Source organism: Pempheris klunzingeri, chromosome 17, assembly GCF_042242105.1.
Source record: "Pempheris klunzingeri isolate RE-2024b chromosome 17, fPemKlu1.hap1, whole genome shotgun sequence".
Lineage (NCBI taxonomy): Eukaryota > Metazoa > Chordata > Actinopteri > Acropomatiformes > Pempheridae > Pempheris > Pempheris klunzingeri.
Genome location: NC_092028.1, coordinates 11,740,001 through 11,764,216, shown reverse-complemented (window position 1 = coordinate 11,764,216; position 24,216 = coordinate 11,740,001). Strand labels below are relative to the sequence as shown.

At 42.2% G+C, this 24,216-nt stretch overlaps 3 protein-coding genes and 1 pseudogene across 6 annotated transcripts; all 4 read right to left on the bottom strand.

Annotated features, from left to right (window-relative positions):
* Positions 1–260: 260 nt before the first annotated feature.
* LOC139216495 (ABC transporter F family member 4-like) lies at positions 261–6,962 on the bottom strand. 3 transcript variants are annotated; one of them, XM_070847626.1, is made up of 13 exons: positions 6,934–6,962; positions 5,186–5,406; positions 4,923–5,006; positions 4,675–4,808; positions 4,525–4,578; positions 4,411–4,447; positions 3,985–4,233; positions 3,780–3,865; positions 2,270–2,315; positions 1,814–2,122; positions 1,460–1,720; positions 1,255–1,360; positions 261–1,169 (listed from the first exon to the last, which is right to left on the bottom strand). In XM_070847626.1, exons 2-13 carry the CDS (start codon positions 5,394–5,396, stop codon positions 977–979), a joined length of 1,770 nt encoding a protein of 589 aa, XP_070703727.1. In that variant the 5' UTR covers positions 5,397–5,406; positions 6,934–6,962; the 3' UTR covers positions 261–976. The 3 variants fall into 3 exon arrangements, with proteins under 3 accessions (XP_070703727.1, XP_070703728.1, XP_070703729.1); XM_070847627.1 differs by having other exon boundaries at positions 4,923–4,985; XM_070847628.1 differs by lacking the exon at positions 3,985–4,233.
* Positions 6,963–7,267: 305 nt separating this feature from the next.
* On the bottom strand, positions 7,268–9,237 carry LOC139216333 (GTPase IMAP family member 7-like; annotated as a pseudogene).
* A 631-nt stretch (positions 9,238–9,868) lies between these two features.
* LOC139217150 (uncharacterized) lies at positions 9,869–14,208 on the bottom strand. Its single transcript, XM_070848440.1, has 4 exons — positions 13,707–14,208; positions 13,463–13,531; positions 12,456–12,748; positions 9,869–10,870 (listed from the first exon to the last, which is right to left on the bottom strand). Exons 1-4 carry the CDS (start codon positions 13,930–13,932, stop codon positions 10,004–10,006), a joined length of 1,455 nt encoding a protein of 484 aa, XP_070704541.1. The 5' UTR covers positions 13,933–14,208; the 3' UTR covers positions 9,869–10,003.
* Positions 14,209–14,672: 464 nt separating this feature from the next.
* Positions 14,673–23,094, bottom strand: LOC139216804 (nuclear body protein SP140-like protein). 2 transcript variants are annotated; one of them, XM_070848040.1, is made up of 16 exons: positions 22,951–23,094; positions 21,497–21,671; positions 20,620–20,859; positions 19,928–20,047; positions 19,617–19,750; positions 19,478–19,519; positions 19,319–19,358; positions 18,804–18,938; positions 18,567–18,686; positions 18,306–18,445; positions 17,565–17,633; positions 16,939–17,078; positions 15,956–16,070; positions 15,775–15,849; positions 15,487–15,630; positions 14,673–15,359 (listed from the first exon to the last, which is right to left on the bottom strand). In XM_070848040.1, exons 1-16 carry the CDS (start codon positions 23,092–23,094, stop codon positions 15,273–15,275), a joined length of 1,920 nt encoding a protein of 639 aa, XP_070704141.1. In that variant the 3' UTR covers positions 14,673–15,272. The 2 variants fall into 2 exon arrangements, with proteins under 2 accessions (XP_070704141.1, XP_070704142.1); XM_070848041.1 differs by having other exon boundaries at positions 18,867–18,938.
* Positions 23,095–24,216: the final 1,122 nt, after the last annotated feature.

Here is a 24,216-nt window from a genome sequence, read left to right as displayed (position 1 = left end):
TTAATAGTCCGATAAATCACCTCCTGAGCCATCGAGGGCTCAGGCTTGTCTCATGAATGCACTTAGTGGAGGCATTATTCTGCTCAGTGTTTCAAATTCAGTGTATTTTTTTTTTTTTTTCTTTCACTTTAGCATGTTATTTTCATCAGAATAAGAAACTATTCTCACATTTTACAGACCATATTAATTACTGAACAGTGCTTATAATTAATTATCACAACATTTTTCTGCCACAGCCACCAAAGGCCATGAGAACAATATTAAAGCACTTTATTCGCTTTTTTATTGGTTCCGGATTCTGCAGGGTCAAAAGTGAGTCACAAACGTAGTCAGGCCTGTAAGTCAAGTTCAACAGCAAACAGCAGAGCGACTCAAATGAAGTTTAAAGTTTGCAGCTCTGAAAAATACATCTTTGATTATGTTCGTACCATCTTCAATATACAGTCTGTGACTGGTGCGCAGTGTGATCATTTTCTTTCACACTGAGTGACGGAAGAGCAAAAGGATTAAGATCTATTACAATGTCGGCCATATTGGAGGAGCTGCCCTAAGCTGTTTATTTTACCTAACCTTTGTTTGAGATCAGCAGTCTGTTCTGCGTGACAGACGAGTCCTGGCGGTTCCAATTAGTTGCAAGGAGATGGTGTTCGGGCAAAGACATGCACAGACCTATCAGGGGAGGGCGTGTTGGGTTTGCACCACAGCAACAGATGGGAAAACACAGGGTTAAACACGAATTCGCAGTGAGAGGGTTTGTTGTGATTCAGCTCTCGAGCCGCTGATTTCATTGTTTGAAGTTCAAAGAAATCCCTCCATGTTCCACTGAGAGAGAGAGAGAGCCCAGCACAGATGGAAATGGTGAAGATGGTGACGTCGACAGTGGCGGACATGGACTAGGATGCGGTTTTTGACACCAACTATCATTTCAGACATCCCTGAGAGATGGCACTGCCCTATTTTCCACCTCCAATGAGTATCACTTTTTACGTCCCTTCATTTTCTGGGTGTAGTACTCCTCTTGTAACTTGAGGACCTTTAGTTGCATTTTAAGTTTCTCTCTCCTCAGTTGATCAAGGTCCATTGCATCCAGATCACAGGGCCCAGAGGGCAGACCCTCCTCCATGTCGGGGGACTGAGGGCCGCCTGAGGTTTGGACTGTTTGTGGGCGGCTGTGGAAGGAAAAAATCTTTTGTGCCTTGCATACAAATGAATTAATCTTTATTTACCCCAAATAATGAGATTGTTAGACCTTACCTTTTATGTAGGCTCGCCACATGTAACTGTGCTGCATCGTGGCCAGAGGTGGAGCCATCTGTGTTCTCGTCTTTACCCTCGACCTGCTCAGTGGGAGGGCCCCCACCTGCACAGTTAGTAGAAAATTCGATTTCAAATGATATGTTCTGTTTTAATGCACGAACAAAACACACAATTACTCTTTTCTGGTTTCCGAACAACTTACTCATTGCTTCTACGAATTCTTTCTTAACATCTCTCAGAACGGGTGATGCATTTGCGCTGCTATCTTGGGCATTTCCAGCTGCAAAGGCTTGACCACCTGCTTCAGATCTTGACATATCAAAATGCTCATTAGTGGCATTTTCAGAGCATTCAAATCTGTTGAGCCATCGCCTCTGCATTCCAGGCACAATCTCAGCTCTGTTTCTTGCTTCCTCCTCTTCTCCGCAATGCCCCGTTTCTTCATTTGTCGCTTCCAAGCCGTCTAGGCAAGAAGAGACAAAATACAAATATCAAAACAAATCCTTGAAATCTCAAATCATCTTGCCAACTGAAGAGCTTAAAATTAGATGCTAACCTATCCTGTTGCCACCAAAAAATACCAAAGTGACTGCCGGCGGAGGGGAGCTCGATTCAATGAGTGCAGTTTCATTTAGTATTTCAGGTTTGATGTTTGGGCTTGAGGTAACTGGTGCAGATGCGAGTGTTGGGGAATTTCCTGTTTCAGTTTTGATTTTTCTCCGTCCGTGCTCTTTGCTTTCATTACTTTGTGCGAACTCTCCTCCATTTTCTTCCTCAACGCCTCCACCGACGGGTGAGAGTGACGTCTGCGAGGGCTCGAAGTGTGTCGCTGCTGTGATGGAGTCCAGTGGATTACACCAACTGTCTGTTCACAAGTAACACTTAATCATTGCCATAGAATCAACCAGCGGTGCCCTGGTTGCCCTCACAAATTAATCAAATAAAACACATTGCTCATACACTAATAACTTCTATTTGCTTAATTAGGACAATTATGACAATTATTGCAAACCTTGTTCTGGATGGTCCGTGCAGTTGGACTGACAGTCAGTCTTGGCCTGAAACAAGAGCACATACACAATCATCAGAGCACTATTCTGTGGTACAAAGTGATATCATCACCAACAGAGTTAACAAAAAGCCTCCGTGAGATGAGTTGATGACGTGCACTACATGCTACAGTATGTTTACAGAGGGACTCATTATTGTATCTTATTTTTATTTTTAAAAACACCAAGAATTTGCCAGTAATTATTATGAATAATGGATGAAATTGGAAAAATATATGAAAAAAAAACAACAATCCCAAAATCCCAGGTTGAAAATAAAAGGTTGGTGTGCAACTGACATACAATATGATCATTATTTTTTATTATTATTATTTATTATTATTAGTTAAGAGTCTGACTTTTTGGCATTGCATCTTACCACAGAAATTTATGATATCATCATATCATTTTTTGAGGGAAAAAAAACACATGGAAAATGTAAGTAGAACTATATGTGAGGGAAAATTTCCCCTTTCACCCTAAATTATGCTCTAGGTTAGAGTAGGTCACTTTAACCTCCACAGGTCTGAGTCCTGTCTCCACGTTAAGGCCTTATCTTGCCCTAAGATGGCTTTCCGACAGACAGACACTGCAAGATATGCTAGAGCTCTCTGTGCTAGTCAAGGTTGAGTTCTGTCTATTGAGACTAGCTGTCTCCGTATTGGTCTGTAATCTGGACAATATACGTATACCTAATGGGAATTAGGAATTGATGTTGGCACTGCTTGCATGAACTGCTGCTCTGCTGGTGTCACTTCTCCTGATCATCAGTAAACATTACTACAACGTGAGCCATCTGGGTCTCCCGTGTGTCTCTGTGTCGGCCTCCATGATCCTTCAACAACCTCTCATCTTTCCACAACACTATAAAACAGAGTTGAAAAACCAAACTGTATTCCGGCTAGCTGAGGCTTGCTGATGAGATAGGTGTTTTCCCCGTGCTTGCCGGCTACTCCGGACATTTAGGGTTAACTGGTGACTCTAAATTGCCTGTATGTTTGAATGTGAGCATGAATGGTTGTCTGTCTCTATTTGTTGGCCCTGTGATTGACTAGTGACCACTCCAGGGTGTACCCCTGCCTCTCATCATACAAATGAGCCGACAATTAAATCTTAAATTGTAAGGCAGAGAAAAAGGAGCACTACATAAACTAGTCCTGCTAACAGCCGTCTCTGCACGCTCACATATTTGAAATGTTTTTGGTTCGAGACTGAGTTAATGAACTTTACAGAATACAAAGCATATTTCAAATGGGTGGCGTGAATTGTCAACCACGTGAATTCATTTTTCACAACAGACATTGTGACTTGTCATGGTATGAAAAGCACAGGAGGAATTAATAAATAACATTAGAGATAGCTCAGTGCCTTTAAAAAGTCTCCCTCAGTAGAAAGCAGCTATAATAATAAATACACCTGTGCTTTAAATGCTATGACGTGTAAAAATGTTTCCACAGTTTCTCTCCATCTTACCTGTGGAAGCCTTTTGATGAGGACTTTCACTTCGTTCTGCAATACTCTTTTCTTGAGCGCTGAAACTGTCAACTTTGGCTCCCTTTCTGAAAGAGGAAGACTGACATTCATCCTCCCATGAAGAGATGCCTAGTAGCTCACGTGCTAACAATCGTTCCAGCGATAGTATTTCTATACAGATGATGGTTCCTGCAGGAAACGTCACCTTCAAAGACACCGCGGTCTTTGTCGTTATCGGCAACAGCAGGAATATCCTCATCCTCCGTTTCCCACTTTTCTATTTCATCTTCCTCTTCTTTACTCCCAGAGTCCACAACCTCTCCTCTACTTCCAGCCCCCGCCCTTTCTTCCTCTCCCTCCTCTTTCCCCAGTACCAATTTTTCACTGCCTGGAAGCCAGTCTTCATCTTTAACATCATCTTCCTCAGTTTCTTCTGCCAACTGTATGTCTGACTCTAATGAATAAAATAGCACATATACTTTAGTAGAGTAGAGTAGTCGTTAATTACTATTTTCTAGGTCTAGACATTGAATAAACATTAAATAAATGACATGGTTTCGGCATGCACTCTGCTTATTGTTGCTGTTTTAATTCGGGCTTCAGTTACATCAATAAGAAAATGCAGACAAACCTTCTGATGTGCAATTTGATGACGGGACTTTCTTTTTCTGGGAGAATAAAGAAAACAATTGCATGAATTTGCTCGACAAAACCAATATCACATCGTATTCTGATGTTCAGTTACCTTTGTGGACTCGTTTCCTCTCCTTTTATACCCCGTAGTGGTTAAGGAACCTTGCTGTGAGAAGTTAGCCAGTTTATTTAGTTTTAGTTCTTGCTCATTGTGTTTCTTGGGTAAAGACAAGTGCACTGTGCAGAATTATTAAAATCTTACCTCAAACCAAAACTGCAGAGGCTTATTTTCATAGAAAATACTTGTTTTCCATTTTTTGCTGCAACCCTTTCCGCCCAAGTCCTCAAAGGTAGGGGGGGTGAACCAGTGGTCCTCACACATGATGCACTCCTCCCCTAAACAGAGCGGCCCCATGCAGCAGCAAAGAAACAAAAAAGAGAAGATTAAGGGAATAATATACTTCTTTATGAATGATGAAGTCAACTGAATAAGAATCAGTTTCTGCTTACCCCTGTCCAGCTTCTCTACATCCAGAATGCCCGTTTTGCTTCCACATGTTACAGGTAGGAGTCCTAGATTTTGCATATTAATGACTGCACACATCAGTACCAGTTACCAGTACTTCACAAGAGAATACTGTGATTGTGATCGTAAGACAATGATCTGTAGAGAATTCAGTGCAGTACTTCGTTGGGGAACATGCTGTCAAAAACACACATTTTAAAAAAAGAGAAACAGATGCTCAATGCATGACCCGCCTCTAAAAACTCACTGTTGCCTTGCGTTCTCTGGTCGTGGCCGGTCTGCATCGACAGGCCCGGCTGATCGTCGTCTTCCTCTTCGTCATCTTCCTCGTTGCTCTCATCTTCTTCTTCGTCTTCCATATATCTGACTCTCTTTCTGCTCCTGCTGCTTATTCTCCTGTCCTCATCTTCTTCTCCTTCACTGGAAATGCGCCTTAACCGGATTCTTTTCCTCTCCATTCACGGTCTTCTATCCAAATGAAACAATAAAAAAACAGAAATCTTAAGACAGGATTCGCATCCTAAGATTCTTTTCACGTCCAACTACATATTATTTCTATTAAAAAAACATACTTATATATATATATATATATATATATATATATACACTACTCACAAAAAGTTAGGGATATTCGACTTTCAGGTGAAATTTATGGAAAATGTAAAAAGTTAATGCTACAGTGATATTATATCATGAAAGTAGGGCATTTAAGTAGAAGCATGCAATGGTAATTTCTTCATCTCAAACAATTTATTGAAAGAAAAGCTAACAACAGTGGTGGGTATACCACAACAAAAAATTTTCAGTGTCTCAATAAATTGGGATGTGGCCAAAGGACGTCCACTCCTCTCCTTTCTGTGACTCTTCCAGTCACTCTGTATCACTGTTACAACCTCCTGATGACACTCTGTGACCCTCTAAGCTCAGTGAACACCTCCGTCTGAGGACTTCCTGTTTGAAGCCTCACAATGCCGTTACATTCTTTAACAACTGTTTATCTGTAATCTTATGAGCTGCAACTTGGATGCTTGTGTGTTAAGTTCAAAGTACGCTGATACAAGAAAGTCAGTCTGTATAGATATAACAGTAAACAGATGGCAATAAACTTCCCACAGTGTTTTCAACAGACTGACCACCTTAAGTCCATGTTCCAGACCCACTGGGACACAGTATGCTGTTATTAATAAATTGGAAGTGTGAATAAATATTAGTGCACCTTGTTTTTAATTAACTGTACTGGATCAGTCTTGCATCCAACAGTCACTGTTGATGAAAATCAGTTTCATTCATCTGTAAAAATTCAAATGTATCTTGCAAATAACGTGCATGATGGAGGATACTGAGCACTTAAGTGTTAAGGAAGGCATCAAATATCACTCCATTTCCTGTGCACAAAAAGGCGCGGCAGGAAACGAGAAAGTGGGTTTTCACTGAAGAGTCACAGTCAGCGATGAAGTGATTGGGTAAACTCATCAATCTGAGCTCATGTCACTCATCTGTTAAAGCTGCAAATCTGTGTGACAAATGCAAGCTGGACTGACGAGGTTTTGAAGATCTGGACCCCATAAAATCTGATCATACAGCTGCTGAATTAATTATATGAAAAGTTGAGTGTATGAGGATGGGTGGACAGGGCTGAAACAGTCAGATGATCAGTTAGGGGGGGGGGACATACAGTAATTCCACATCTATGATCACAACATAAGCAGCACACTTTGCACAAGAAAGTAATCCCTGATGATAAATCTAATAATCCATCTCAAATGTCTTCTGTAGCCTTTACTGTACACTGCACCAGAGCACTGCTTTCACAATGTATACAGAACACTTTTAACTCGTCTGACACAGTTATCTAAAAGCGCACTGCATTGTACAATCATGTCTGTTCAGTATGACCTGGTGCACTTGCTGCAAAGACAACCTGAAACCAGCGTCTGTTCTCAAGAGCATAACGAGACAAAACAACATAGATCGAAGCCCGTCGCTTTGTTTTACCTGTGCGGACCTTCAACAGAGGAAATGAAACAGAAAGTGAGTGTGAGGGAGAGACACACCTACAAAGTTAATGAGTCACCGCCAGTGAGGCTCGGCTCACTTTGGAGGGCCCGCCCAGCGGCAGGCACGCTCTTCCTCCACCAGAGGGCGCTGTGATAGGAAAGTCACAGGAGATCACAGCCGCGTTACACCCATCACAGAGATCAGTGAGAGATCATCAGGTGCAAAAACGACTGCAGGTTTTCTTTCTCTCTTTCTTTCTTATTACACAAACTGTCCCTGCACACTGAAAAATAATCCTAAATTAGAAAGAAATCTTGCTCAACTAAATCATTTAATCTTCCTGTGTTTTCCTGATCTTCCTCTCCTCCTTGGGATCCAGGTCACCGTGGTAATGGCCCCCTCCGTTCAAGGCCACCAGAGTCTGAATCTTTGCTTATGAAGCGGTCACCTGTTCCCGGTCCTGTGTGTTCATGTTGCCGAAGACGTGGAAGCCACCGCCACACCTGTGTTGGGAGTTGTGGAGGTTGGCATCACTCTCGGTGATGACATCGTTTATCGTTTTTCCCTCCAAGCGATCCCCATGGATGAACAGCATCGTCCCCCCCCCACACCTTCAGGCCAAACTTTGCTGCAGTCTGCATGTTGGTGTCTTCCTGGGTCATCCTTCCCACAGGGATCACGAGCTCAAAGGTGTGAGGTCCTGGTTCTTGGAGTTTCACGCGCCTCCGGATCTTTCGCACTATTTCCTCCTTTTCGCAGTCTGTTTCAAAGAGGCCAGATGTGTCAATCACAGCGACAGGCACATCCTTAATTGTCCCAACCTCCTTTTCACAATGTTTAGTGGCTCTCGTCCGATTCAAACACGTCCCCTTCCTCTGCAGGTTAATACACTAAATGTGATGTACGGGTTATGATGGTGTATGAGCCATAATAAGGTGTTTGTTATGACAGTCTTACCCTTAAACCCTTAAATGCACCAGAATGTCAAAATTGTTAGATGTATCTATTGTCTAGCCCTGCGATTGGCTGGCAACCAATTCAGGGTTCGCCTCTCGGGATAGGCTCCAGCTCCCCCGCGACCCTGACGGATAAGCGGTATAGAAAATGGATGGATGGATGGATGGATCTATTGTCTATATATTTCATTGTTAGTCTACTTCATAACAAGTAACATCTAACTACTACTGTAGTTGTGCTGACATGACTAAGTAGATTGGTACTAGTAGGTAGGAGGATAGGGTAAACTCATTATGAAGGAAAACCACAGATTCTAATAAAGGACGATGCTGAATGCTGACACACTTACAGAGAGAAGTTTAGGTTCCTGTGACCCACATGTAAATCTACGGGTTAAAATGCAATGAATGGAAAAGAAGGGATAACACATCAGAGAGAACCTGTTATGGTCATGATGTTCCTCCACCCTGGTCAGGAAAAACACTCTTAAGGAAGCTCTAAGAAAGCAAAATTTCCATGCCAAGTTCTTGTCAACTTGTGTCAACTCCTGTAGTGCTTAAAAAAACGTCTTAAAAAGTGAAACATGTGACTAAAATAAGTGATAAGTAACAAAGTGGTGTTTTGTCACGTACAACAAAAGTGAAATCCTTTCAATACGTACAAGATTTCAGTTTCATACTCACGTTCCCTCAGCACCAGGCATGTTATCAGGGATCATGGCAGAAGCAGATCCAGCTACTATGCTATCACCCAAGCTAAGCCAACTAAAATGTGGGTGTTTTAAAGCAGTTTCTGAACAACAGGGGAAGGCTGACTGGCCCTGGTGAAGTTTCTTTGTTCAGATCTGTCCTCTCCACAACTTCATTCATACCACTTCTGTTAAGTGAAAGTGAAAATGTATGCAGATTTAGCAAGAGGCAGGCAGGAAGAACTTCCACAACTTTAGAGTTTCAAGGGCCTGAAACAATAATTTAAAGTAAAAGCACAGTGCCTTAATGGTGGAAATGAACCATTTTTTGGTACATTATAAGCCTTTGTGGGATCCACAGTCGTACAGTCAGTGTCCAAGGAAGGACAGGACCATAGCTTTAGCCTTGAAGAATAGCTTCTGTCAGGCGATTTCTGAACACCACATGACTGTAGATACATTAATCCGTATAAACAGATATCTGCACATAAATGCAGAACCTGTAGGGAAGGGACAAGATTTTGGTATCAGGAGCGTTCTGGTTTCTGTTTGAAATACATTTGTAGTCCAAGTAGTATTGACCAATCATGTTTGAGCAACAGTCCATGTGGAGAGCAGAAGAAGTGGAACACATTAGCTGCTACCTCAGAACCCATCGGCTAGTGTCTGACGAGTATTAGCTCTTTTAAATTTAGAAATTCAGAGTCACACGGATGATAGAGCAGGTCTTGGCTCCAATATACAACATCTGCTCTCAACACCGGAGTCAAAACGTTGGCCCTTGTCCCCAGAGGCTAAATCATCATCGCACAATAATCAATGGGTTTCAAGATTGTAAATCGGTTGCTGTATTTGTTCCTCCTGTCCCTTCCTGCTGCCATTTTAATGGATGTGATAATGAACAGAATCCACAGTCATTGTTTTGTGTAAAAATTCACTACGGAGCTCAGCTGAAGCTAATATGAGGCTCAGAAGTTGTCTGTCTTCCAAGGTTTTGGTGTTTTTAGTACTAAATTAGTACAAAATGTTTAGTGAACATAATGATTCCTTAAAGTTTTGTCACCCTGAGAAAACGGTGAAATAATTTTAACATATTTTGATCATTAGGAGAAATCAGGAATTATCATTCATTTTACTCTGAACCACTCAGACAAAATCTAATTAACTGAGGGTTCAAAGAGAATGATTTCATTGGATGTTAGAGCAGCAAACTGTAATGCACTAAAATATAAAGCATGTCGCATTACCACCCCATTTCACTTAGTTTAGAAAAGTAAGCAGATCATATGATTTTAGTAATGTTTATTTACATTAAGTTCAGAAAGTAAAACCATCTTCTACTGCCACTACATGGCAGGAGTATGAAGGTCTCAAAAGCATGAAAAAGGTTATAGCGCCCCCGCTTTCCCTGCTCATCCTCCATCACTTCCGATCAGCCAGTCTCTGCAAGAGGGCAATGACTGTGTCCTGTTTGGAGGACAGCAGCTCCAGCGCTGTGGCTATCCTGCCAAGGGACTCTGCCATCCGCACCTCCCTCCTCTCGCGCCTCTTCTCTCTTGCTTCCACCCTGCGGCGAGCCACCCGGTCCAGGTAGGCCTGCTCCTCCTGACGCTTCACGATCTCCTGGAACAAAGTGGCGCTGGTTGGCTCCTCGTTTCCTTTCTGGTTCTGTCCTTCTGCTCCTGACGTAGTTGTGGCAGATAATGAGGTGGAAAGAGAAGACGCGAGACAGGAGGAGGTAGGGGGGAAAGAGGTGGAGAGGCCAAGGAGATTCTGATTGTTGCCAAGTGACGCGCTGCTCAGGCGAAAGGGTACGACCCCCGATGAGAATGATGGAGCTTTGTGGCCGGCGTAGCGTGATGTGTTGAGGTCTGTGTTACTATTTGAGCCAAGGGACGGGGAAGAGAAGGCCGTCTCTGTGAAACAAGGTGAGGAGATGAAAGATGGAGATGGCACAATGGTAGCTGGGTGAATACTGGTTGTAACGATGTCACTGTTGAGGACGATCAGGGGCTTGAGCTCTGGAGTATCTGTTGGGCTAACGTTAGCTGTAGTCACTGAGGTAACGGCAGCAGTGCTGTTGATTTGACTGCTGACGGCTCCCTGACCCCCTGACTCCGAAGCAAAGTCCCCATTAGGGCGGATGATGGTGGTGGGCTGTGGAAGCTGTGGCTTTGCAGTGATCTTTGCCAAAGAACCCGGCAGCGCAGAAACAGTGTTTCCACCTTTGCCTCTTTTGTTGTTGAGTATCTGAGTGCCAACAGTGTCACACAGTGTGGCATCCATCAGCTGGAGCGAGCAAAGACAGATGCAAAGATAAAGAAAAAAGGAAATAAACAAGTTATTTGTGGCACCCAGATCAGGTGATCATCAGTTGACCTGTCAGCACTAAGAACACACCCATTCACATGATACAACAGTCCATTCAAACAATAAGCTCCATACGCTTCTGTTGCTTACTGCTATTGACTGGCTGGGCTTTCTGTATTGAGCCATATTGCACAACAGTCAGTTCTATCTGCTGTAGCAGTGCTTCAGATGCAAATGCAAACAAAAAACAACTATACTCATTTGAAATTACAATACATTTTTCTTCCACAGAAGCACGCGCCGTACACCCTAGTTCTATAAATCTTTGAATAGCACTGTAACCCATGACATGAAGAAAAATCCCAGGTTCTTTCTTCCTCCTCCACTTATAAAAATTTTGTAGGATCATAGTTAGGTGTATGATTAACAAGTTGTACCAATGATCATTGATTTCATGTGAAGGTTGTCACTAACTGAACCAGAAACAGCTGTAGGAGGCTTAAAACTGCGTGAGGAACAGCCAAACTCTGCTACCAAGGTGAGGTTGTGGAAGACAGTTTCATGTCACAGATCATCATGACAAGACTGAGCACAGCAATAAAAGGTAGTTATATTACATCAGCAAGGTCTCTCCCAGGCAAAGACTTCAAAGCAGACTGGGGTTTCAAGATGTGCTGTTCGAGGTCGGCCAAAATGCAGCAGATGAAAGACGCTTTATGTTTACTTCCCTTCGAAATTGGAAAATGTCCAGCAGTGCCATCAGCTCAGAACTGGCAGAAACCAGTGGGACCCAAGTACACCCATCTACTGTCAGGAGAAGTCTGGCCAGATTAATGGAAGAACTACAGCCAAAAATCCAAACCTCTGACGTGGAAACGCGGCCAAGTGACTCAAATATGCATGAAAACACAGGAAGTGGGGTGACATTTCTCCACACCTGCCTAAAACTTTTGCACAGTAGTGGATGTAGTTGGGACTATGTAAAGGCTGAAAATATACACTACCCTCCAAACTCCTTGGATGCCAAATATCACTCTTACTACAGCACTGCGCACAGTGCTCCAACATAGGGAGAAATCCACAGCTCGACAGGCCTCCTCTTATCTTGGTTTCTCAGCTATGATTGGACGATTGCTGTTCGAGGGCATGATTTAGAAAACTTTTTGTCATTTGTCATTTCATACTTGTCTTTCAGGTGAAATATGCCTGGCAAAGCTCAGAGACATATTCACACGTTTCAAGAACTGTAAATACAGTCTGCATATATTTATTTATGCTCATTAATGTCTATGATACTTGGGTGACTTGAACAGGGAGCAGCAACAGTCGTGCAGTGGGAGGTAAATTCTGACTCATGACCTTCCTTACAAATCTAATGAAAAAGCAAGTGCTTGCACAGCAATCATAATAGGTCAGCATGGTTCAGTGTTGGAGTTCCAAATTATCCCCAAAGATTCTTTATAAAACATACGAGTTGTGTGATGTTTAAAGATGTTTTTGTACTTCATCCAAACCCTGAGAGAAACGGAGTGCAAGGAAGAAACACTTCTACTATCAGACTTACATCGAAGAACTCCCAGGACGTCTTGGCGTGTCCCGTCTCCCGGCTGCGGTCTTTGACCCTCTTGTATGTGACGATGAGGTTGTTCCATTTGCGGCGGATCTTTTCGACAGGAAGCACGTGCCCCTTGGAGGCCATCTCCTCCTGGACGCTCTGGAAGAGCTGCGAACGTTCCCGGGTCTCATACAGGCCCCAGCGGCGCCCGACGGCCTCGATTAGACACAGAACAGCTTTGGAGGAGAAATCTGAACCAGAGGGAAGCGTCTTCTCTGAAGGAGCAGGTGGCATCGCTGAGGCTGGGGGAGGACATGGGGCGATTTAAAGACCCTGATAGAGCATTTTGCCAACAAACGTTTCTTACGTTAAGCGATGGGGTCCTACAGGGACACCTTTTTCTGCTCATGGTTGTTTCAGGAGATTTCAGGTTTTCTCTGTGCATTTTTTGCTGGTTTGCGGTTCTCGAGCATCAATCAGGATTTAGCAACGACTGGATCAGAGTCATCAACAGATGGTTGTTGGGTTGTTTGATGAGTGTCAGTCAAATCTGGTCAGACAACCCAACCCAACCCATGCGATCCTGATGAGTTTTTGAACATCAAAATATCAGATGGATCATTTTTAACTTTGATGTCGCATATTGACCCCAAGTTTACTTTAAGGGACTTTAATATGACTTAAATATGAAATAGACAGGAAGCATCATTTGAATGTAAAATCTATTCATGAACTACATAACATTTTGGATACTAAAGTACGGAATCATGAGTCAGAAAAGGTTGAGAAACTCTCCTCTAAGAGCCTGAGATTTAATTAGTTAAATAAAGTTTTCACTGCCACAGAACTTTATTTGTATGCATTGTATCCATTTGTATTCATAGTATTGCACTAAAAACTGTGGGAGGTTAAGCAAGTTCTTAATTTCTTACACAAAAGACTTCAATCTCCGTGCACGGTGCAGGGAGTGTGCGTTTTATTTCATTCTGCTGATGGGAGTGTTTGCGAGTGCTCACCTGGAGCTATCTTCAGGTAAGTTTTTCCATCCCCTGATGTGGTGAAGAAGCGTTCTGTGCTCACAGGATCTAATGGCGAGAAAGATAAAAAGACACATTTATGTCATCGTGAATGAGCAACAGATTTATAGCCGTAATTTAAAGGTGGAAATGACCCAAATGTGACATTCTTCTTTTAGTTTTGCAGTATAGAGGGGGGGAAAAAAAGTCACTTGACATGTTAATAGGAATCTTTTCAACGCACACAGCAGAACAGGAGTAGTTGTGGTGGCTGCTTGCAGCTCTGTGTCAGCCAGCTCCTCTGCAGTGTGATCCACTCCTCCTCCTCCCCTGCATGCGGTATCTCCGCAGGGCGCAGGCGACTCCTGGCTGCCCAAAACCAGCGCAGATGAATTCTCATCCACCGCTTCGGTCTTCACGTGCATCGCTACGACGTCGCCGCCGCTGCCCTCTCGCTGATCTCCCTCCATGGCTGACACAGAAACACACACACATGAGCCAAATGGAGGGAGAGATTGAGGAGGAGGAGGAGGAGGAGGAGGGGGGGTGTTCTGTCTGCGCAGGCGTTGAATTGGGAGAAAGTTTTGGAGATCGCGGATGTCAGTCGCAGATGGGGAGTTCAGCCTCGATACGCGCTGATGAAGTCATGACTCCCGCGCGTCGGCTTAGTTGTGCGCGTAATGGACAGTCGCCGCCACCCCCAACTACCCCCCCCTGCGTGTTTTTCACGAGGGGCAGAGAAATGGCTGCGCTGTCCACCTCAGCCGACGGATGCGCAGAGCGGCTGCGCAGCTCTCAGCACAGATCTGCTGCTGGCGGACTGTGGCCGTGACGTCAGCTGACCGCACGGACGGCTTACTGAACAATAAAGGATCAAAATAAAGGAGGCTGCTATCAGGATTTAACTCCCATCATGGAGCTCACACAACAGGAACCACTCTGTACATGCAATCTGTATATGTACATGACACCATAAGTGTAAGTAGTAGTAGTAGTAGTAGTAGTGGGTTTGTCTTCCTGCTGTGTGAATAACAAACATTATTTTATTAGAAATAAAAATGAAAGTGTAGAGTATCAATCTTCTCCTTTTCTACGGATTATAGACAAATCAAAATAAACCAATCACGTCATTGAACATTTTGTATTTTAAAAACAAAGATCCACAAGGAACACATCATCAGAGACAGTAAGATAAAACTAAAGAGTCACACTTTAAATGCAGTATATTCATGCTTGTCGCAAATACATTGTTATCATTCATGTTATCTACCTTATAAAATTTGCAACATCAGAAAAACATTAAGCAAAATCCTTTTTTAAAAAAAAAATCATATCATTAATATAAAATGCTTTGTGTCTATTGTAAAAAGTCTTATTCAAGAAAAACCACTTGGATTATCTCAGCCGCAAACAAAGTTAAAAAGTGGCTTGTAATTCATTACATTTAGTAATTCTATGAGTAAACAAAATCGACTGGAGAGAATTATCGTTTCCTTTATTCCACACATTCTTCTCAAAATGTGGTGTCTACACTACCCACAGTGCAACTCGTCTGCCAGCAGTCCGATCTGAAATCTGGACGTGTTATGCTGGTATCTCCTAATGTGGCCTCAAGCAGAGAAGAGGATGAGGAGATTTTTATTTTTTTTTTTTCCATTTTCTAACTTGCAACAGAGAAATTATCTATTTGGGATATAGCTGTATTTCATATGCAAATATATCACAAGGCTGTAATCCTCAGCATTCATGTTCTTATAACCTTTATATATAACCTTTACCCGTTAGCTAATCGACATTGTTCACAGTCTGTTTATTCACAGATGTTGAACACATTCTTAAACTCCTCATCAAACAGCTCCTTCAGTCTGTTGCCCAGGGTGAGGAATTCAGCATTGCCCTGTAAAAGAACAAGAACAATCTTCGTCAGGATAGTATGTATAGTAATAAAACAAAAAAAATCGTTTGAAATCCTTTAGTTAAACCACCCTGCGTGACATCTGGAGGTTAATGACGCCATTTCTTACCCGGTTGTACGAAGCACAGTTGGTGAAAATGAGCTGGATGTCGGACTCAAACTCCCCGACAGTCTTGTAGAGTTGCTCCTGGAGTTTGTCTATTACCTTTCCCAGCCACATGGGAGTCTTGATCACAGAGGAGTAGTCTTTCAACTGTGGGTGCAAAGCAGACTACCATTAGCAAATAGCCAGATGATAAAGTGCCCTTTGATTGATATAAAACACATAATTGGTAGTATTTCTCAGGAACAGGAGGACAGTAAACATGTCTGCTGGAATAGCAAAGAAACCACTTACATAAAGGCAAGGGTTCATCGTAAAAGTTTGTTGCTCATCGGCACTCCACAGAGACAGGAGGAGATACTGGCATTGCTGTTGAAGTAAGAAAAGAGGGATGAACGATGGCAATGTGACAGAAAGACGTCACGGGCATTAACATGTTCAGACCTGAAGGCAGAGAGACAGTCGGTGAGCTCACCAGCATGCGTTGTGATATTTGATGGGACGTGGCTGCTTCCCTTTCCACCTGGTCCCGGTAAAACTCTTGATTGGTTGTGAATACACAGAACGTACACATCCATGGCCTATGGTCCCTGCTCACACACACACACACACACACACACACACACACACACACACACACACACACAAGAATATATATCATATATATGTATATAGTCAAACTATTATCTTGAATATGGGTTTAATGCAAATGCAGATACACACAGGACTATTGTAACATGATGATTTAGGTGGAGATTTTATTAACTCGAAGTGTCTTCAAAAAGCAAAGAAACTACTCAGTTTGAATAGTTTGTAATTTATTCAGTTAGTTATACAAACGTTGAATTGAAAAAGATGCTTCTTTCTGAGTTCAGCGTTGCTACTGCTGCCTCCATTATTAATAGGCAAAGAGAGAGAAAAATCAGGCAGCTAGAATAAATATCTGAGGTTGAGCCTTGATTAACGGCATTTGCATCAGCATTCATTTGGGGTCATGTTTCTGTAAATATTTGTGTAAAATGTAACGCTCTCTGAGCTCTTTTTTGGTCTCCACCACTGACTTACTAGCAAGTTGTTGACTGTGTCTGTCTTTAGTTTGGTGCTTGGCAGGTTTATCAGTGAACAATCGATTTATCAGAGCTTTTCTCTGAGAACAGCTAATAATGACATTCATGAGACTGAACCAAAACAGGAAAGTTACTGAAGAAATGAGCTAAAAGATTGTTCATTAGAGCCGAGGGGCACTGCAGAGTTGGATGATAATTTACTGTTTCTTCACTAGAAACAACAAATCTCACATGGCACGATCCACTGTTCATATGAAACATTGATTAGTGCAGTTTTCTCTCTCAGCCTCAACAAGATGCTAATAGCTAAAAACACAAGACGACCATATAATATCACATAAAAGAGAAATCAACAAAATCATTTTTTTGTGTCTTGGTTGTCAAAGCTCACGTTAAAATGATGTCCTCTATATGAGGCAGGTGACATTTCTGGTGGAAGGAACGAGGACATTGATCGCACTCCACCAAGTCTCCCTCCTCTTCTTCTTCACTTTTACAGATGCAGCACTCATCGTCATTTCTCTGATTGTCCTGCCAAGACAGACATGACAGCAACTTGTTTGCACACGATACACGATACAATTACACGCTGCATCTGAGAGAAAAAAGGTTTTCACTCAGACTTGTGTTGTAGCTCTTTGTGAGACACAGGTTTTGTACTAAGACTTTGGAACTTTTGATTTGCTTTGGCAACGACGGCCTCTATTGGCTCAAGTGGGTAATTACAGGTGATTGCCACATTTAATTCTGTTCATTTCTGAGCTACGAAGGATACTGAACTATTCTAACAAGAGCAAAAATAGTTCAAGTGGAACAGACTTTGAATCAACACCAGGCAGGACAGCAACCCACAGCAGCATATTTTAAGGCGAAATAGTTGCATATTGTTGCTAGAAGATCCACAGTCAGTGTTTTTCATGTAAAATGCTGTAACCACGACCATCACAGCGTCAATGCAGAACAATGATTAATGTAGAATAAGGAGATGCTTCTAAACCGGCCAATCAACAAACTTACCAGTTCTGTAATATTTGGTTTGCACAGTCTGCAAGCACACAGCAGTGAGTGGAAATTCAAGATGTTTGCCTGAAATAGACAAATTGACAAATGAATAATTGTTAATTTTAGGCTCTCATATCCTCCCGGGCTACGGTTACTGTCATTTTTACTGCATCGTTAGTCACATGTTTCTGAATCCGATGCTGAATTAAATAACCTCACATTTTGGTTTTTTAAGCGTCAGTTTAGGCTGATTTAAGTCCAAGATGTGGTAGATTTCCTTTTGCAGTCCGCTGTCATGAACCAAATTGAAGATTCGTCTTCTTCTGTCTTTTAACTTCATCTTGCCACTTTTGGGAATTATGCTTTCTGCACGTATTTGGTACATTTGGTGAAAGTGTCAATGAAAGTCTAACTTTTGAACATTTAACTCTCTGACTTGACTTTGACTTGATGAGTTCTCGCAGGACTGAACGACAAAAATCTATCTGTCTGTATAGTAGCTGTCACTAGTAATGGTGGAGTTCACCATCCCCACACTAGATTTAGTGCACATGTAATCGAGAGAGCAAGTTCGTTTCATTGATAACAACCATATCAGAGCTGCATTAAGTAGCTGCTAATGCAAATCAAGTGTTGCCAAAGCAACCAGGAATCAAATCATAACTTTAAAGTGTAATTTCTCTCTCTCTCTCTCTCTCTCTGTGCATAGTTAATAATTCAAAATGCTATCAGCACTCACGCACACTTTACGGTTACCTCTGTTAGAACACTGAGTGGTTTCCCATCCCACTTGATGTCTCTCCTCCAGTTGGCATCAGCGGGACATGACGCGGCCTGCAGGAACTCCACTGGGGTCATCCAGCTGGTCTCAGTACGAACGCACTTCCCAGAAGTCCCTGGCAGTGAATACAGGTTTAGAGGAGATACACTCTGCTGGGTTTCAGCCGGTACACACCGTTAACCAGAGCGACAAATCAGACATCCATCTTTATATACAGTCCAGAGAGATATAGTTACCCGATGCAAATCGTTTTTCATGTAAGGTCCCAGCGATGTCTCCACATGTAACTTTGAACACCTTCTTGCTGCCGCCATGGCTGGCTTCTGTCTGCTGCTCCTCCGTCTCTCCTTCATCACCTGTAATGGACACATACTGACGGTATAACTGATACGGGGATCTATGAAAATTTTTATTGTTGTTAGAATTTATTTAATTCATTTTAACCCTGATTATGACTTTGCAGAGAGCAGCACCTGTGCCCTCTGTGGAACTGTCTTTGCTACTTGACGAAAGCTGGTCGAAGCCCTCATCTTCACCTTCATCTACTTCTTCTTGCTCTTCTTCTTCTTCTTCTTCTTCTTCTTCTTCTTCTTCTCCTCCCTCAGACACTAAAAAAAGCAGGTGAAGAGCCATTTTCCATTGCTTGTTTATATCAATCCTTTCTCCAACATTAGATAATGTAACAAGATAATTATGTTAATACACTGTTGCCCATAAAGTGGGAATAAAATGTTTTTTACCTCTTCTCATGAAATGATTGTGACAATGTGATTTATTCTTGATAAATAAAGTGTATATCTTCTCAACTTTATTGATCAAACTCTTCCAAACATATCACAGTGAAACTTAAACCACAATTAACCTTTGCAAATTGTGTATTCAGGCTTTAACAAAATTGGGGGTATTGAACAATTATTCCAACTATATGGGCATCAGTGTATATAATTGAGAGGCTGCATCATAGATAGATAGATAGAATACAACATACCTGTGCTTGTGTGATTAGATGTGAACAGAGTTTTCTTGGCCTAGAAGAAAAGAAAGGGAGGAGATGGCTCAAAATCACTAAAAAGAAGAGGGTACACTACAAAAGTCTGAACTTATTTATTTATATTTATTATGCATTTTCACCAGTTTCTGGCCTCACCTTTTTGCGCCCTTTGTAACGCACTGCTTTCAGGTGACCTTCCTGCAGTGATATTCAAAACGCAGAAAAAGAAATGGTTTTCATGAGTCACAGTCTTGTCCCGTGTGTGTGGCAAAATAAAAAAGCTTTTTCAACCAACCTGTATGAGTTTTCCCAGGGAGGTGCCCATACATCGAATGCTTAGCTTCCAGTTCCTAGAGTTCTTCTTCCCAGAAAACCTCTCAAATTCAGCGGGAGTAAACCACGTTTTCCCGACCACAATGCATTTCAGCCCTGAGGATTGGGAAGGTGTTAATGTCAATCATCAAATATATTTGTCAAATATCAATAAACCGGATTAGAGATCTCTAAGCCTGGTACTAATTCACCATTTCCAGTGGGCTTATTTTTCCTTTTTAGATCAGACAATGATAATAGTAATTCTTAAACAGACACTTCAGCCACCCCAACCTTTGGCCAGTCTGTCTCTGTTCAGTGTCCCCTCCTGTTGTGCACAGGTCACAGGCAGCTGGATCTTGTAGATGGGCCAGGTCCAAATGTTGCTCTTCTGTCCTTTCTTCAGAGGAGAATCTGAGAAATAAAAAATGTTTTAAAAAATGTAGACTTGTTCAGTCATGTTAACAAAGGTGTTGGCAACCGTAGATTCTATATGAGGAGTGGACGTAGCCACCGTGACGTCATCCAGTGGTTTGTGGACTGCTGCTTTTGAAGCCTAAAGTTTGGCTTTAAGAGCCATCTTGGTTTCATGGTCGTCGCCATCTTGGTTTTTTTGGAGCCAGAAATCATTCCACGAAGACCGCCTCTGATTGGTTAGTCACAGGGTAGTCCCGCCCTAAAGCATACCCTGCTTTACGGTCTACTTTCCTCTAAATGGGACCATCACTTACAAAAATGAACATCATGCTGTATTGAAGAAGACTTAGAAGGAGCTATTGAGACCAGAAACTCATTGGGAAAGTGTTTACTGAGGGAATAAATCAAATGAGAAGTAGGGTCTTTTTCTCATAGACTTTCATGCAATTGGACTCCTTTTTGGAGCCAATGGAGTGCAGGTTTCAAGCACTTCTGCACTGGCTTCACATCACAAGCTGCATGTGCTTCTTTTATACAGCCGATGGTGGCGACTAAAGGAGGTGACTTACACAGGGGTATTTTCTTTGACCTTTTCCTTTGAGCTGGAGTCAACTGAGACGATGGACCGGCCTGCTCCTCCTCATCATCATCGCACGAGCTCCTACTTTTCCGTTTTCTCTTCTTTTTCACAGAGTTTGCTTGCTTCTCCTCTCCCTCCTCCTCCTCCTCCTCCACTGAAAGCTCCTTCCTTTTCCCCTCATCCGTCTCTTCCAACCTCTCAGGCAGTTGCACGTCAACAAGGTAAGACCCTGCAATTAAATGATGGGTATTGTAAATAGGGGAGAACGGGGTTGGTCGTCCCACAAGTTGGTGCTGTTTCATCATATTGATATTATACATTTTGTGTGATGTCATGCTTACGTCTATCTGGCCACTTTGTGTAAAAAAAAAAAAGTTGTATTTTGCATGTGCCTTTTCTTGTAACAAAAGTTTGTTGGCTATTAGGCATTTCAAAATCAAACATTTACTAAAAAGAGGAAGGTAATAGCTTTAATTTTTTTCTGTGTTCAGTTGCTAGCTAAAGATATGTGGAAGGTAGTATAAAATCACTGTCAAGAGGTCAAGTGGGACTGGTCCATTAGATCCATTATATCTTAGATCTTTAGTTAGTCCAGTTTTAGCTGCCCTGCACTGGCTCCCTGTAACATTTTGAATTGATCATTTATCCATCTTTTGGCAGTTTTACTTTTTGTCAGTAGCAAAGTATTTCAACCGTTTATCCAATAAACACCTTGCAAATGGAGTTTTTGGAATCTGAGACACTGTGAAAAGTGAAGACTGTATATATGCATGTTTCAGTTTGTGTTGTGCTGTTCTTTTCTTTTTTTTTCTATTAATTTGTCGGGGTAAAAACATGAATCACAGGCAAAGAGAACACTGACTAACCGTCCATGAGACGGTTGCGCAGCAGTCGCAGGGTGGGGTAATGGCTCATGATGGTCTCATTGAAGGCACATCTCCAGAACACTTCGATGTACTTCGATCGCGCCGTCTCCAACCAGTCCAAAATGTCATAAACACCTTGCTGCTTGTTGTCTTTACTCTTCATGCGACTCACCCTCTGCACACACACACACACACACACACACACACACACAACAGTAGGGTTGGATGACATCTATCTATCACGTGCCATCAGCTCAATAATGATATCTGTAAAAGGACGGTTGTCTTTTTTTTTTAAAAATACATCACGCTGGCTCACTTCTGGCTTAATCACTTACACTTGATTGATACAGGATAACCACTTACAGATTCATACCTGCGATTTTGAAAAACCTTGGCGTGTTTCCACCGTTATTACCCGGGGAAAAAATTTTCCCTCAACCCCGAACTTTCCCTGAAAAAAGTACCTAGTGGGGGGGTGGTACTTTTCTGATAACCCGGAATATTTGTGGGGCGGGGCTGTGTGCGGAAGAACGCTGATTGGTGGAAACACACTTGCAGCGTTCCGCACTTCCGTTCACACTCCATGTTTAAACCAGAGTGGCTGCAAACTTGTTTATGTCATTTCTACGAGCTTCACTTCGTTTGTGTTTTGATCATTTGGAAAATGGAGCAAAGGAAGAGAAGCTACGAGACGTGGACGGACGACGAGGTCCAGGCAGACTTTGTGAAAAGTTGAAGAAACTTAAATAAAGATTATGAGAAGCTGAAGGACCACAACAGTCGCTCCCCTCAAACATCATCAGCCTGATTTGAATATATGTTCTGGAACTTGGAGGTGCGGTGGAAACGCAAACCACACAGATTACCAGGTATTATTTTAACCCAGGTAAATAAATTCCTGGTAATAAAAGTTCCTGGGAATGTTGGTGGAAAAGGGGCTACTGAAATATTCTAAAATAAAGCCCAGACTTGATGTTTTTCTGCTGATCCTGTGGACAACAGAGCAGCGCCTGTGTCCTGCCATCCTGCAAACCCGTGGTGTGCCGATGGCAGTCTGGTGCCCCACAAAACCCCACTAGAAAAAATCTGAACTATCCCTTTAATTATAAAAATGAAGGAGCTCTGAGTTAAAATCTACTTTTAAGTGGACTTTTATGTAACTTTAACTTCAATACTGTAGTGCTTATGGTGCAGTTCATAAACAACTGTGTCCCAGGGCTGTTAAATAGTTTCCCTGTTCATTGTTTCTCATTTATGGTTAAACTATTCTACAGCAGCTTAGAGGATACATGTAAAACTTTGCAGACACTGAACATTTGGCCTATTATGAAATCTCTAGGGAGGATGACTCGTCATGCAGTTCCCGCGCGCAATTTTAATCCAAACAGGGCGCCATGTGAGGAGGTGCCCGTGCGCCACAAACGCAAAACGTTTCCACGTCAGCGCCTCACCTTGTATCTGTTCTCCGGGATCAGGTTGTGATCCCTGAGCTGCCTGAGGAAGGTGAGCGGGTTCTCCATGCAGGACATTTCTGTTTTATGACAGTGGAAAAACTGCAGCAGCACCTCAGGCTCCAGGAAATCCACCGGGTCCATCGCTGCACAGCTGAGCTCACCCCGCTTCTCTGCAGACCACACCGAGTGAAAATGCTCCAAGAGCGCACTAAAAGTTTAGGAAATGAAAGTGGGTCAGAAATCACAATAGAGCAGATTTAAGAATAGGCGGGACTCATTGCATTGCAAATTCTTCCTTTCCTGTTTTCTGGTGACGTTTGGAAAATGAAACCGATCCATGTACTTTCACTTCCGGTCAGTGGCAACAGGGGGCAGCATCCACTGCAGGGTGACTGAATCCTGAATCTTTTTTTTTTGTGTGTGCATCTTTTCTCTTTGACTGAATAGCTATCAGTGCATCCTGTGGAATAAAATGTTATGTATATATATGCAACATTTCTATGCAAAAGTGTATTTTATGTGAAAATGTTGAAGCAATTTCATCAGCATGTTTTGGTATTTCTAACACCGACAAACTGGCAGCTGCAAAGCAGTTATTGTGCTCTGGATGCCAGAGTATTAAGTGACAAGACACCCTGTTCTTATACTCGTTCAGTCCTATGCTCGCTTTCATTCTCTATCTGCACCGGCGGTGTGTAACTAAGTACTGATAGAAGGAAATGTATAACCTAAGTTTCTTATTTTATCCTAATGTTGTCTTTTTCACGGTTTTCTGACTAAGTCCCTGCTTTGCTGAATACTGAATGACATTAAGCTCTGTGCTGAGACAAATTGTCCCTGTGAGTGAAAAGAATAGAGGTCAGATAAGTACTGACGCAACCTGTATGTGCACACTGCATGAAAAAAAAAATGCTCATCATAACCGTCTGCTGTCTTCTGAAGCTCATGTAAAAGTTGTTTCCTTCAATCTGGAACTGAGTGAAGTTTTCTTCAGCAAAAGACTTCCTCAAACAGGATGTTCATTCGTGTCAATTTGAGCTACTTGTACTTTAGTGTTTTCTTTTCATGCCACTTTATACTTCTACCACTTCTACAGAGTGTACTTTTTACTCACAGCTTTATTAAATAATATGCAAAACATATGTAGAGGTCCTAAAATATGATGCTTTGTATTAGATTAAACTAACCAACAACATATACAAGTACAGCTGAAATGAAAAAAACACACAACTGCACTGATATTCTGGCCAACGCAGAGTCTTT

Excerpts from the sequence above, each read along its gene's own strand:
- LOC139217150 (XM_070848440.1), bottom strand. The coding sequence starts at position 13,932 with ATGGAGGGAGATCAGCGAGAGGGCAGCGGCGGCGACGTCGTAGCGATG. Across the intron at positions 12,749-13,462 it reads TTACCTGAAGATAGCTCCAG|CCTCAGCGATGCCACCTGCT; the intron begins GTGAGCACTCGC and ends GTCCTCCCCCAG. Across the intron at positions 10,871-12,455 it reads CGTCCTGGGAGTTCTTCGAT|CTGATGGATGCCACACTGTG; the intron begins GTAAGTCTGATA and ends TGCTCGCTCCAG.
- LOC139216804 (XM_070848040.1), bottom strand. The coding sequence starts at position 23,094 with ATGGACCCGGTGGATTTCCTGGAGCCTGAGGTGCTGCTGCAGTTTTTC. Across the intron at positions 21,672-22,950 it reads TCCCGGAGAACAGATACAAG|AGGGTGAGTCGCATGAAGAG; the intron begins GTGAGGCGCTGA and ends GTGTGTGTGCAG. Across the intron at positions 20,048-20,619 it reads GTCAAAGAAAATACCCCTGT|ATTCTCCTCTGAAGAAAGGA; the intron begins GTAAGTCACCTC and ends TTTATTTCTCAG.
- LOC139216495 (XM_070847626.1), bottom strand. The coding sequence starts at position 5,396 with ATGGAGAGGAAAAGAATCCGGTTAAGGCGCATTTCCAGTGAAGGAGAA. Across the intron at positions 4,234-4,410 it reads ATCAAATTGCACATCAGAAG|AGTCAGACATACAGTTGGCA; the intron begins GTTTGTCTGCAT and ends TTTATTCATTAG. Across the intron at positions 3,866-3,984 it reads AGACCGCGGTGTCTTTGAAG|AAAGGGAGCCAAAGTTGACA; the intron begins GTGACGTTTCCT and ends TTCCTCTTTCAG.